This window comes from Phyllobates terribilis, unplaced genomic scaffold (assembly GCF_046119375.1).
Source record: "Phyllobates terribilis strain yellow unplaced genomic scaffold, ASM4611937v1 Scaffold_5__5_contigs__length_657084704, whole genome shotgun sequence".
In the NCBI taxonomy this organism is placed as follows: domain Eukaryota; kingdom Metazoa; phylum Chordata; class Amphibia; order Anura; family Dendrobatidae; genus Phyllobates; species Phyllobates terribilis.
This window is the reverse complement of record NW_027362765.1, coordinates 496,379,339-496,392,548: the sequence shown is the minus strand read 5'-3', so window position 1 is coordinate 496,392,548 and position 13,210 is coordinate 496,379,339. Positions and strand designations below refer to the sequence as shown.

General features: G+C 43.1%; 1 protein-coding gene across 2 annotated transcripts in view; it reads left to right on the top strand.

Annotated features, from left to right (window-relative positions):
- Positions 1-2,546: 2,546 nt before the first annotated feature.
- LOC141273547 (intelectin-1-like) overlaps positions 2,547-13,210 on the top strand; it is a 33,388-nt gene continuing 22,724 nt past the window's right edge. Inside the window, exons 1-4 of one of the 2 annotated variants that reach the window (XM_073685541.1) lie at positions 2,547-2,625; positions 6,175-6,248; positions 10,568-10,735; positions 12,501-12,748. In XM_073685541.1, coding sequence (XP_073541642.1) covers positions 6,185-6,248; positions 10,568-10,735; positions 12,501-12,748 — 480 coding nt within the window. In that variant the 5' untranslated portion in view covers positions 2,547-2,625; positions 6,175-6,184. Of the gene's footprint in view, positions 2,626-4,820; positions 4,957-6,174; positions 6,249-10,567; positions 10,736-12,500; positions 12,749-13,210 lie in introns of those variants that run through there. The other variant, XM_073685542.1, reaches the window with a different exon arrangement.

Sequence of the window (13,210 nt, the reverse complement as noted above, 5' to 3'; positions counted from 1 at the left end):
TGAGAAAAAGCGATATATTGGGCTCACTGAAAGAAAAAAAAAAACAATAAAATGTTAACGTGCCAGGGTGTATGTGAAAACATATAAAGGAAGAAAATGCTAAACCTGTGCAGCATCATCTTATTTCTTATTCAAATTTGTTCACTCTTATCTTTTCTTGATAGCCTCAAATACACATCACAACCATAGGGGAGAATGCTTGCTACAACAACTACTGGACTCATAATTCCAAAATTACGCTAATTGTGTGTGATCGGAAAACCCTTCCGAATGTGGAAGAGCCAGAAAACAGAAAGCTACATCACATTCATGGATCATTATTTTTTATTTTAGGCAGTTTTCTGACTTTGTAGTCATGTGGACAAGAAAGGTAAGAAATTGACATGATCAACTTGCAAACGGGCAGTGGTGGCAAGGTGCTATAGTGAAAAATCTTTACCCTGTACATACATATATCCTTTTTGTGAGACAATGCTTTTAATGGCTGACTATATTAAAAACAGAATTCTGATATTATTTATAGAATGTGGGCCTAAGTGTTCTCCCTAAATAAAAATAAAGGGCCAAATTCATTATTGCATTTATGCTTCATTATACTGTATCTAGCTTTTGGTATTTTAAGCCTGTTTTTTATTTGTTCAAAACTCTTTTACTAATTTGCACCTTTTTTGAAGTCTACTTTATATGTGATTTTATTTGCGCTTTTTTTATTACCATTATAGGAGTTGGTATTGTTTTTTAGAAGTCTGCAGCTGTTTCATCAAATTGCTTTGCAAATTTTTTAATTCATTTTTGTATATCTGATTTTTTTGCACAAAATTTAGGACATTTTAGTGGATCATGCACCTTTTTGCTTTAAAAAGGCACAAAAAAGGTTAAAGACAAAAATTTAGAGCATTTTTTGTTTTGCCCAAAATTCATGACCCACATGCACCATTTTGAAGCATTTGGCTCAAAAACATCAACAAATATAAAAATAAAGAAAAGTGACTTAAAGAACTCTCAAATAATTAATCAGTCCCAAACACTTTGAAGTGCTGCTGCCCTTCATAAATATTAAACATCAGCGCTGACCGGCATCTGCCATCTGGTTTAAGAACTTTTATCAAATGTATCTACTTATTTGCAAAATTTATTATGATTGAATATATTACTTACTGTTGACATTTCATTTGCAAGTACAGATAAAAATGATATTTCGTAAGCTCATCTTTAACCATTTCATTAAAGGTCTGTGACTAATTTGTCAAGTTTTTTCTCACTGTATGTTGCATTAGTGACATAATTTTGCATTGGGATTTACAGTATAATGTAATTTTAAAGGAACCATAAATCTAAAAAAAATCCTAGCAATTCCTCATTTCAGTAAGGGCAAAATTATTGTGTAAGTCAATTTATGACTTTCCCTCATCTTTAAAATTTGGAAAGTATGCCCGTCTATGACTGCGCCTATATGTTACTACTGTGTCAGATGGCCATATGAATCTGAACTAGATTGTAATAACTTGGAATCCGTATGGATCGGAGAGAGATCAGAACGCAGTGCATGGACAGGCTGGTGGCTCTTCTGGCCCGAGTGTGACAGCCACATAGAAATACATGAAGCTGGTACACTCGAGTCAGGAGAGGTGCAGGCCAGTCCATGCACTATGTTATGATCTCACTCTCAGAAGTCTGACTGCGCTCTTAGAGTCAGGATATTGTCATGGATTATTAGGCCATGTTCTCATGACTCATCCCTGTCCAAATTTGGAATTCTCTGCTCAGACTACACCTTTGGCCCAGGTGAATAATCAAAATAGACCAATAAATCCAGCATGGGGAAATAAAAAAATTGTCATCTTCCACTATTGCTTCGTTAAAATAATCCACAGTGCATCACATACAACGTCATGAACTTGTTCCCTACAAGCAGTTTGTCGTAGAAGTTTCAAATTGTCTTATGCGATGCACTGTGGATTTTTTAATGAAGTAATAATAAAAGATAATCTTTTCTTATTTCCTTTTGCTGGACTTATTGGACTTTTTTGCATGTTCAGACTTGGAATAATTGCTGCAGATTTTCGGTACAGATTCTACACAAATCCACAGCAATTTCCAGTACAACAATACAAGTGAGTGGGGTTCTCAAAACCTTCTCTACACGTCGTGGAAAAAATCTGCACAGAAAACAGAGCATCCACAGTTGGCTCATTCGTGTGCAGAATTGTTGCATAACTTAGCTATGAATTTCACTGCTAGGAATGAATAGGATGAAATCCAGCTACCTGTATTTTGTTGCTCTTCTGCCTTATCTAGGTCTCCAACTATAAAAAAGTTTGCTGACCCCAATTCCAGTCTTTACAGCAAAGCTGACAAATGGACTGCAGAAAACTAAATGTCAGTTTATTGTGGTAGTGGGTGGTGTAAAAACAATTATAGATTTTCCTTCACTCAAATTGGATGATTTTCTTTCGTTCTCCTGATAGGAAAATCTTTTTATGGTGGAATGTTTGTTTAAGATTAGCAGTTACGCAATTAATATTTTATTATTATCATGGTTTATGGAAACTAGAACTGGCATTTGCTATAAAAGTTGATGCCTTCTCATTTGGACCAGATACTTCCAGTTTTACTTGGGAATTGGTAAGTTGTATCTCTCATATGAGGTTTTGGTTCATAGCTACATTTTGACTTTGGTCTATTAGGGTTTTATTTCATTGACATACTGTATGACATTTGCTTTTGATTCTTTCAGTGCCCTGGTAACGCTATAAGGAGTTTGAATTCATTGACCTTATCATAATATTTCCTCCTGTTTAGAAGCCCATTATGAAGCAAGTCCGATTTTAAGTGCATTACACAAAAAAACATTATAATCTTTTCATGGTAATTTATCTGCAGAAGACCAATTTTAGCTTTATAAACCTGCTCATCCTAAAGTTGAGGACAAAAAATTTAAATTAAAGATATTGTACATAATAAGGTTTACTGGATTTGAGAACACTGTAAAGGCCACCTTTAATAATATTTCCAATTGTTTGCTTAATATTGCTAGCAGCCAGAGTTTGCCTGAATTTGTATGTGCATCCGCTGATGTTTTCCTAGGCGAAGCCGCTTTAGGGAAAAGCCGGTGGTATTTTTCCTAAAGCAACTTTGCTGGCGTTTTTTCTGGCGTCTTTGCCACAGCATTTTTTTCTATAACTAGTGAGCGGTTTCCTAGTGGAAGCCAGCCCGAGGATAAAAATGCTACTTTTTTTTTTACTTTTTCATAGTTTTCAATCCTTGAAGTGGTTAAAAGAAGTAACAAAAGACTAAACATGGGAAGCAATGTCGTTTTTACACTGCTGTGTGTGGATACATAAGGATCACTGAGTGCTCTCGTCCGCTGGCCCGACTGTCTTTAGAAAGACCACGTTGACCAGGGCTCATACCACTGAACACCCACACTCCATTCCCATGGGCATAATACTACTCAGACAACACAGGGTGAGGGTTAAACAGTGTGGCAATACTTTATTGAACCACCAACAAACAATAACATACCATAAAGTCCCAGCAAATACACAAGAATGGTACAAATTACAGAGTCTAACTATTCTGTTGGCTTGCTGGGATTAGAGCAGCTGCGACTTCAGAGTTTCCAGGGCCGACTACCCCCACCAGTGGCACCCCACTTTTGGCAGGCACCCACAGAGAGGAGGTAGGGACAAGTTTACTAAGCTGACAGAGTCCATTGGGGTATGTGTCATTGTAACCTGATTGTCCCAACCTGGATTCTCCAAACGTCTTTGAGGGTTCAGTGATGGTCAATGGTGTAGATCTGTATTCCTCCAGCTTGCACCGTGGTCCCCTAGTCTGACGTTCTGTAGAGTGTCAAATCTGTATTCCTCCGGTTGGAGTCATGGTTACTGGCTGGTGTTTGTTAAGTCTCTCTGTAGAAGAATAAAGGTCCTTTTTATACCCACAGCTGTCCTCCAGGCCATCATCCACATGTCAGGGGGAAGGTTGGATGAGGTCAACTCTCATTGTTCGAGTATTCAATCAATCTGCATAGTTTGTCCGTCAATGTTTGAAGGTCAACAAGCTTCAGGGATCTGATACAGATCTGATCTGATACAATGGGTGATCACCATATTAGCAAACATCAATTCTTCAGTTGATGTCAATCAACATCAATTGTTTAGCAAACATCAATTGTTCAGTTATCCTGCACCCCTGTCTCCCAAGGCTAAACATCAAGTCAAGAGTTAATGTCATCAGAGCAAGAGCTTATGCTCCAGAGAAGTGGCTTCTATGCAAATAGCAGTACAAAAGGAGCAACTATCTCAATTGTCCAGGCTAATTAACATATCAAATAGACAAACATGGGTGATAAATGGACACCTGGATAAAAAGGATACAGCTCCTAAGCTTCAAAGGAATTCTATCTCACCCCCAGAGCATATCCATTTGCACACGTGTTCAATCTGCAGTCTTGCAGACACCGAAATGAAATATGGAATATCAGAGTTTCTATAACTCTGATTGTGATGGGACACATGTTTTCAGCAGTGGGGTTAGCTAAGGAACGATACGCATATTTTTTCTTATCTGAGAGCCCTATGGGTGAGCTGTAACACCAGAGGGCAGAGATAACCAACCACAGTTATGTCATGTCTAGTCTCTAAAGAAAGGTAAATTCGCAATAAAAAATATGGCATCACTTGCAAACTTCTGTGATCAACCAGCGAGGAGTTATCGCAGAAATTAGAGAATTTAATAAAACCATGAAGGGCGGAGACCACCCCACTTGAGGTCATCACAGGGTAGTGTGTGGGCAGGTCTCCCCTTCAGCATAAAAGATCAAGCTGAAGATGGGTCCATACTCATGCCAGGAGGTATATATTCTATAAGCAGGGATCACGTTGGATAACGGCCAAATCAATTGGAGCGCCTCCCCTCCAGCTAAACTGTATCATCTCTGCGATCTGTCTAGTAAGTCTTCTATTAATCCCTTTTATTTTGTGTAACTATATACTTTGTAGTGTATTATCTCCCTTTGTAAAATCGTTGTATATTTGTTTTCATTAACACTGCCTCCCTTTTGGATTAAATAGAAAATGTAATAGTCCTGTTTCTTTTGCTGTCCCCGAAGCCATACGCTACCAGAAAGCAGGTGTCCGATCAGGCCTATATTATATTTTAAAGCTTATCGGTGGTGGCAGCGAATAATCGTAATTGGGCTATCGTGAAGCTGGCAGTGATGGTATGGGGGCATATACACATATTTCATGCATTGGAATCCGAAGGTGTGTGCGCCATACTCTCACTGCTCGCTTCCCGATAGCTACGTAGTGAGTAATCAGGATCGTGCGTGTGCCGAATCCCTGACAAAGTGACGGCAGTGGTGGGATATTGTATGGTCCCGCTGGTGTCGTCCCTGACAATCCTGACAAGGCTCATATGAACAATAATCTATGTTTCCTGACCTACTAGAAAATACATCTGGTATAATTAAGAAAAACTGCTGAGTGGTCACACTGTGCATTATGGGTTTTTTGTGGCTTTGCTGTGTTTTTTCAAGTGGATTCCAAGCAAAATCTGCCTGAAAAAGATGATGTATGCATACACCCTACATTCAGGGGTATAACGGACGTATAGAGTGCGATTGCAAACAGCGCCGTGTGGGAGGGGAACCCGCCGGCGCCAATCTCACCTGGATGTAAGTCTTTAGACGCACTTTCAGATTAAATGTATTGCTGTGTAGAAACCTGCTAGCTCCTTAGGCTGTAATACATGCTTCCAGCCAATCAGAGGCCAGCAGCAGATGTCATGCTCTGCCCGAGTTGGCACGCTGAATTCAGCTACCGGATCCTGTGCCAGCTACAAAAAGGAACGCTACAAATTGTGGGAGTGGAGAAAGGTGAGAATAATTGTTTGTTTCTTTTTAAAATGTGGTGGAGAAGAAAGGAAGGAGCCCAGGAAGGGGGACATTATAACAGAACGTCTGCAGGAGGGACAAAAGCTTAGCTGTAAGAGTGATCCAAGTTTAAAATGTTTATATATATTTTTTTGTTCTTATGTTGATGACTGATTTCAACTGTTCTCATTACTGTGTATAAAGCAACTTTGAAACCAAAATGGTTGGTCAAATGGGTGACATAGTGATCTGCTTTATTATAATTTTTTTTTCACATTTTTACTTCATCATAGCTAAGCTAAAATGCTGGTGCTGTGTCTCTTAGTGCTCTCTTTAGCACTTTCTGGAGAATGTTCGAACAAATGTGGTGAGTACTTTTGTTTATTGTAAAAGTAAATTACGATAAGAGTAATAGATAAAATAATATTTTCAAAATTCAAATTGGCTTTAAGGCACCAATCCAACTTTTTTTTTTATTGCAGTGCTGAAGTGGTGCTACTAATGGAAGGCCCCTGCACTTAGTCTTATATTTACCATCTGCCGTCTTCTGCTGTTATCTGCCTGCTGCCATCAGTCTCCAGCAGTTTGTGACATGCCGGATCGCTCCCATGTTTGCTGGAGTGAGTCAGAGATCACTTTCAATGCAAGTCTATGAGAGCCTCATTCTGGCAATCCTAGACTTGTATTGAGAGCTTATGACCGTTACCTTTGACTTCCGGTCAGTTAGAAGTTGGGGTCACAAGATGGTGGCGCGGGAATATTGGGTGCAGGGATCTTACGTTAGTAGCAACACTCCAGCGCTGCAATAAAAAAAAATGGTGTTTTAACATTTTATCAGTACATGTATTAACGTTGGTGTTCAAATACACAACATTACTTGGAAAGATAATTGATCACATAAATAATATTTACAATAATGCTCCATTTTACACTGGTCCATTCTGCACTAACATTTTGTCATCAAACTCAGCTGGGCATATGGGCCACACATGGAAAAACATTTAATTTGGGGGGCCGCATTATTTGCATGACAAAGTGACATTTTTAGTGATACCATTTTATTTTCTCTACACCCTTTGAACTGGTCCTCATCTTGCAGACATGGTCTCCCATCCAAGTTCCCCATATTGCAGACATGGTCCCCCATCCAGGTCCCCATATTACAGACATGGTCTCCCATCCAGGTCCTTCATATTGCAGACATGGTCTCCCATGCAGGTACCCCATATTGCATACATGGTCTCCCATCCAGGTTCCCCATATTGCATATAAAAGGGTGTGGCCGCCCTTTGTCTGAACTGAAAGGTTCATTCTGCCTCAGGTTTATGCTTATACTAGGGATCCAGTCTCTCTGCCCTTATCCATATGTACGTCACTTGACAAATGGTAAGGTTTTTAATATTAGAGTTAGAACTGTCCCATAAGGGTTGCCTTGACGTGGCGGGATAGCTTTTACATTATTTTGATCAAAATTATGTTTACTAAATACCCTTTATTATTTCTTATTATTTTTGCACTGTGCGATCTATCCATTTACTTCCAGTTATTTGGGTATTTTGCTTGCTTTTGTTTTTTCTCTGTCTAGTGGCCTTGTGTGAACATGCATTTACAATTTGCATGCACATCAATTTACGTTTCAGGTCAGACTTTCAGTTTTTTCTTTATGGTCCCCATATTGCAGACATAGTCTCCCATCCAGGTCCCCCATATTGCAGACATGGTCCCCCATCCAGGTTCTCCATATTGCAGACATGGTCCCCCATATTGCAGACATGGTCTCCCATCCAGGTTCCCCATATTGCGGACATGGTCCCCCATATTGCAGACATGGTCTCCCATCCAGGTCCCCCATATTGCAGACATGGTCCCCCATCCAGGTTCCCCATATTGCAGACATGGTCCCCCATATTGGAGACATGGTCTCCCATCTAGGTCCCCCATATTGCAGACATGGTCTCCCATCCAGGTCCCTATATTGCAGACATGATCTCCCATCCAGGTCCCCCATATTGCAGACATGGTCTCCCATCCAGGTCCCCCATATTGCAGACGTGGTCCCCCATCCAGGTTCCCCATATTGCAGACATGGTCCCCCATATTGCAGACATGGTCTCCCACCCAGGTTCCCAATATTGCAGACATGGTCCCCATCCAGGAAGTTCCCCATATTACAGACATGGTCCCCCATATTGCAGACATGGTCTCCCATCCAGATCCCCCATATTGCAGACATGGTCTCCCATCCAGGTCCCCCATATTGCAGACATGGTACCCCATATTGCAGACATGGTCTCCCATCCAGGTCCCCCAAATTGCAGACATGGTCCCCATATTGCAGACATGGTCCCCATATTGCAGACATGGTCTCCCATCCAGGTCCCCCATATTGCAGACATGGTCTCCCATCCAGGTTCCCCATATTGCAGACATGGTCCCCCATATTGCAGACATGGTCTCCCATCCAGGTCTCCCATATTGCAGACATGGTCCCCCATCCAGGTTCCCCATATTGCAGACATGGTCCCCCATATTGGAGACATGGTCTCCCATCTAGGTCCCCCATATTGCAGACATGGTCTCCCATCCAGGTCCCTATATTGCAGACATGATCTCCCATCCAGGTCCCCCATATTCAACGAGATACCTGAGCAAAGAAGACTACGAATATATGGCCAATATATTGAAAAATAGAAAATTACTTTATTAGAAAAATCCTTATAGTCATGCAGGACTACAGTGGCAAGACATATGACAAAAAATCACACATAGAAAGTTAAAACATAATTAAGAACAAACAACAGGTGTCACCACAGGGAGCAGATTCCAAATCCATTATATATCATTATCCTCAATTACTTTTATATCACATAAGGGAACCATAAGGGGTTTGCATATATGTATAGATATGAGCTGGAGAAAGATATCATACTGTGGTATATATGGCCACAAGTGGGGCCTCACACATAACCTACACTTCCACCAACTCCCTGACATCACTATAATTAGCCCAAAAAAAGAAACATATCAAAGGCAAAGAAAAAGAAACATGATTTACCTTGTGGGATGTAGAGGCTGCACGCTGTGTGGCTCCCCGACGCGCGTTTCGGTGCTCCTGCCTTTTTCAAGGTCCCCCATATTGCAGACATGGTCTCCCATCCAGGTCCCCCATATTGCAGACATGGTCCCCCATCCAGGTTCCCCATATTGCAGACATGGTCCCCATATTGGAGACATGGTCTCCCATCCAGGTCCCCCATATTGCAGACATGGTCTCCCATCCAGGTCCCCCATATTGCAGACATGGTCTCCCATCCAGGTCCCCATATTGCAGACATGGTCTCCCATCCAGGTCCCCCAAATTGCAGACATGGTCTCCTATCCAGGTCCCCCATATTGCAGACATGGTCCCCCATCCAGGTCCCCCATATTGCAGACATGGTCCCCATATTGCAGACATGGTCCCCCATCCGGGTCCTCATTTTGCTGACATTTCCCCCCCATACTGCGCACAAGGTCACCCCCCCCATACTGCGCACAGGGTCCCCCCCCCATACTGCGCACAGGGCCCATCCCCCATACTGCGCACAGGGCCCGTCCCCCATACTGCGCACAGGGCCCGTCCCCCATACTGTGCACAGGGTCCCCCCCATACTGCGCACAGGGTCCCCGTCCCCCACATACTGCGCATAGGGTCCCCATCCCCCCATTCTGCACACAGGGTCCCCGTCCCCCCATACTGCGCACAGGGTCCCCGTCCCCCCATACCGCACACAGGGTCCCCGTCCCCCCATACTGCGCACATGGTCCCCATCTCCCCATACTGAGCACAGGGTCCCCATCCCCCCATACTGTGCACAGGGTCCCCGTCCCCCCATACTGCGCACAGGGTCCCCGTCCCCCCATACTGCGCTCAGGGTCCCCGCCCCCCCATACCGCGCTCAGGGTCCCCATCCCCCCATACAGCACACAGGGTCCCTGTCCCCCCATACTGCACACAGGGTCCCCGTCCCCCCATAATGCGCTCAGGGTCCCCGTCCCCCCATACTGCGCTCAGGGTCCCAGTCCCCCCATACTGCGCTCAGGGTCCCCGTCCCCCCAATTTGCGCTCAGGGTCCCCGTCCCCCTATACTGCGCTCAGGGTCCCCGTCCCCCTATACTGAACTCAGGGTCCCCGTCCCCCCATACTGCGCTCAGGGTCCCCATCCCCCATACTGCGCTCAGGGTCCCCGTCCCCCCATACTGCGCACAGTGCCCCCCCCCCCCATACTGAGCACAGGTCCCCTGTGCTGTATTTCACATGACAGAGAAAAAAAAAATTCTCACCTGTCCTCCGTTCCCTCGGCATCCTTTCTACACCTGTGGCCCGCAGGCACAGACCCAGTAATGATCGCGGTCTCTGCACGGCAATACACTGCATTACAGCGCTGATGTCGGTGGCTGCTGGAGAGAGCCGTGATTGTCACGGGGTCTGTGCCTGCAGGCCGCAAGAAGCAGCCAGAGGGGCCGCGTGTTTGAGACCCCTGCTTTAGATGGTATTTCTACAAAAAGTATTACAAAGCGTGTATGTAAAGGTCTTCATGCCCCAAGGAATTATGAATAAGTTACTTTAGATGTTTGTTATTGAGTAATTGTTTCTAAACTATACTGTATTAAATGCATAATTTATATATTTTGTTTTATCCTTAGAGAATACATCTGTTCCTGAGATTGAAGAAAACATTCAGTCTCTCTTGGCGTGCTTGGATAAGATTAATACAAATAATTCTACAGCAAATGCTAGGTATTCAATTGGTGGATCAGACTTTGGATCCAGGAGCTGCCAAGATATCAAGAATATATATACATATGCTGAAGGTGAGATAAATGAATGATTTCATTAGTAATAACACAAACAGACTCGCATGTAAGTAATGTGTATGCTGATAAATAAATGTGTGTGTATATATATATATACACTGCTCAAAAAAATAAAGGGAACACTTAAACAACAGAATATACAGTAACTCCAAAAAAATCAAAGTTCTGTGAAATTAAACTGTCCACTTAGGAAGCAACACTGATTGACAATCAATTTCACATGCTGTTGTGCAAATGGAATAGACAATAGATGGAAATTATTGGCAATTATCAAGACACCCTCAATAAAGGAGTGGTCCTTCAGGTGGGGACCACAGACCATATCTCAGTACCAATGCTTTCTGGCTGATGTTTTGGTCACTTTTGAATGTTGATTGTGCTTTCACACTCGTGGTAGCATGAGACGGACTCTACAACCCACAGAAGTTGCTCAGGTAGTGCAGCTCATCCAGGATGGCATATCAATGCGAGCTGTGGCAAGAAGGTTTGCTGTGTCTGTCAGAGTAGTGTCCAGAGGCTGGAGGCGCTACCAGGAGACAGGCTAGCACACCAGGAGACATGGAAGGGGCCGTAGGAGGGCAACAACCCAGCAGCAGTACCGCTACCTCCGCCTTTGTGCAAGGAGGAACAGGAGGAGCACTGCCAGAGCCCTGCAAAATGACCTCTAGCAGGCCACAAATGTGCATGCGTCTGTACAAACGGTTAGAAACCGACTCCATGAGGGTGGTATGAGGGCCCGACGTCCACAGATGGGGGTTGTTCTCACAGTCCAACACCGTGCAGGATGCTTGGCATTTGCCACAGAACACCAGGATTGGCAAAGTCACCACTGGCACCCTGTGATCTTCACAGATGAAAGCAGGTTCACACTGAGCACATGTGACAGACGTGACAGAGTCTGGAGACACCATGGAGAGCGATCTGCTGCCTGCAACATCCTTCAGCATGACCGGTTTGGCAGTGGGTCAGTAATGGTGTGGGGGGACATTTCTTTTGAGGGCCGCACAGTCCTCCATGTGCTCGCCAGAGGTAGCCTGACTGCCATTAGGTACCGAGATGAGATCCTCAGACCCCTTGTGAGACCATATGCTGGTGCGGTTGGCCCTGGGTTCCTCCTAATGCAGGACAATGCCAGACATCATGTGGCTGGAGTGTGTCAGCAGTACCTGCAAGATGAAGGCATTGAAGCTATGGACTGTCCTGCCAGATCCCCAAACCTGAATCCGATTGAGCACATCTGGGACATCATGTCTCGCTCCATCCACCAACGTCACGTTGTACCACAGTATATCCAGGAGTTGGCGGATGCTTTAGTCCAGGTCTGGGAGGAGATACCACAGGAGACCATCCGCAACCTCATCAGGAGCATGCCCAGGCGTTGTAGGGAGGATATACAGGCACGTGGAGGCCACACACAATACTGAGCCTCATTTTGACTTGTTTTAAGGACATAACATCAAAGTTGGATCAGCCTGTAGTATGTTTTTCCACTTTAATTTTGGGGGTGACTCCAAATCCAGGCCTCCATTGGTTAATAAATTTGATTTCCATTGATGATTTTTGTGTGATTTTGTTATCAGCACATTCAACTTTGTACAGAACAAAGTATTCAATGAGAATATTTCATTCATTCAGATCTAGGATGTGTTATTTGAGTGTTCCCTTTATTTTTTTGAGCAGTGTATATATATATATACCGATATGTATAACCCTATAATATAGTGTATTAAATAATGTATGTTGCAACTATATTGCCATCTAGATGGAATATACACGTTGACCACTGAAGCTGGGACGGTGTATCAGACCTACTGTGACATGACTACAGATGGTGGAGGTTGGACGTTGGTGGCCAGTGTCCATGAAAACAATATGTATGGTAAATGTACAGTGGGAGATCGCTGGTCCAGTCAAAATGGAAATAACATAAACAACCCAAAGGGAGATAACAACTGGGCTAACTACGCCACATTTGGACAACCTGAAGGAGCAACCAGTGATGATTATAAGGTTTTTACTATTAATGTGCTATAATCCTTCAACAACACAACTAGATCTTATATATATATAATATAAATATAATTTATAAAATATATAATTATATACAGTACAGACCAAAAGTTTGGACACACCTTCTCATTTAAAGATTTTTCTGTATTTTCATGACTATGAAAATTGTACATTCACACTGAAGGCATCAAAACTATGAATTAACACATGTGAAATTATATACGTAACAAAAAAAGTGTGAAACAACTGAAAATATGTGTTATATTCTAGGTTCTTCAAAGTAGTTACCTTTTGCTTTGATGACTGCTTTGCACACTCTTGGCATGCTCTTGATGAGCTTCAAGAGGTAGTCACCGGAAATGGTCTTCCAACAATCTTGAAGGAGTTCCTAGAGATGCTTAGCACTTGTTGGCCCTTTTGCCTTCACTCTGCGGTCCAGCTCACCCCAAACCATCTCGATTG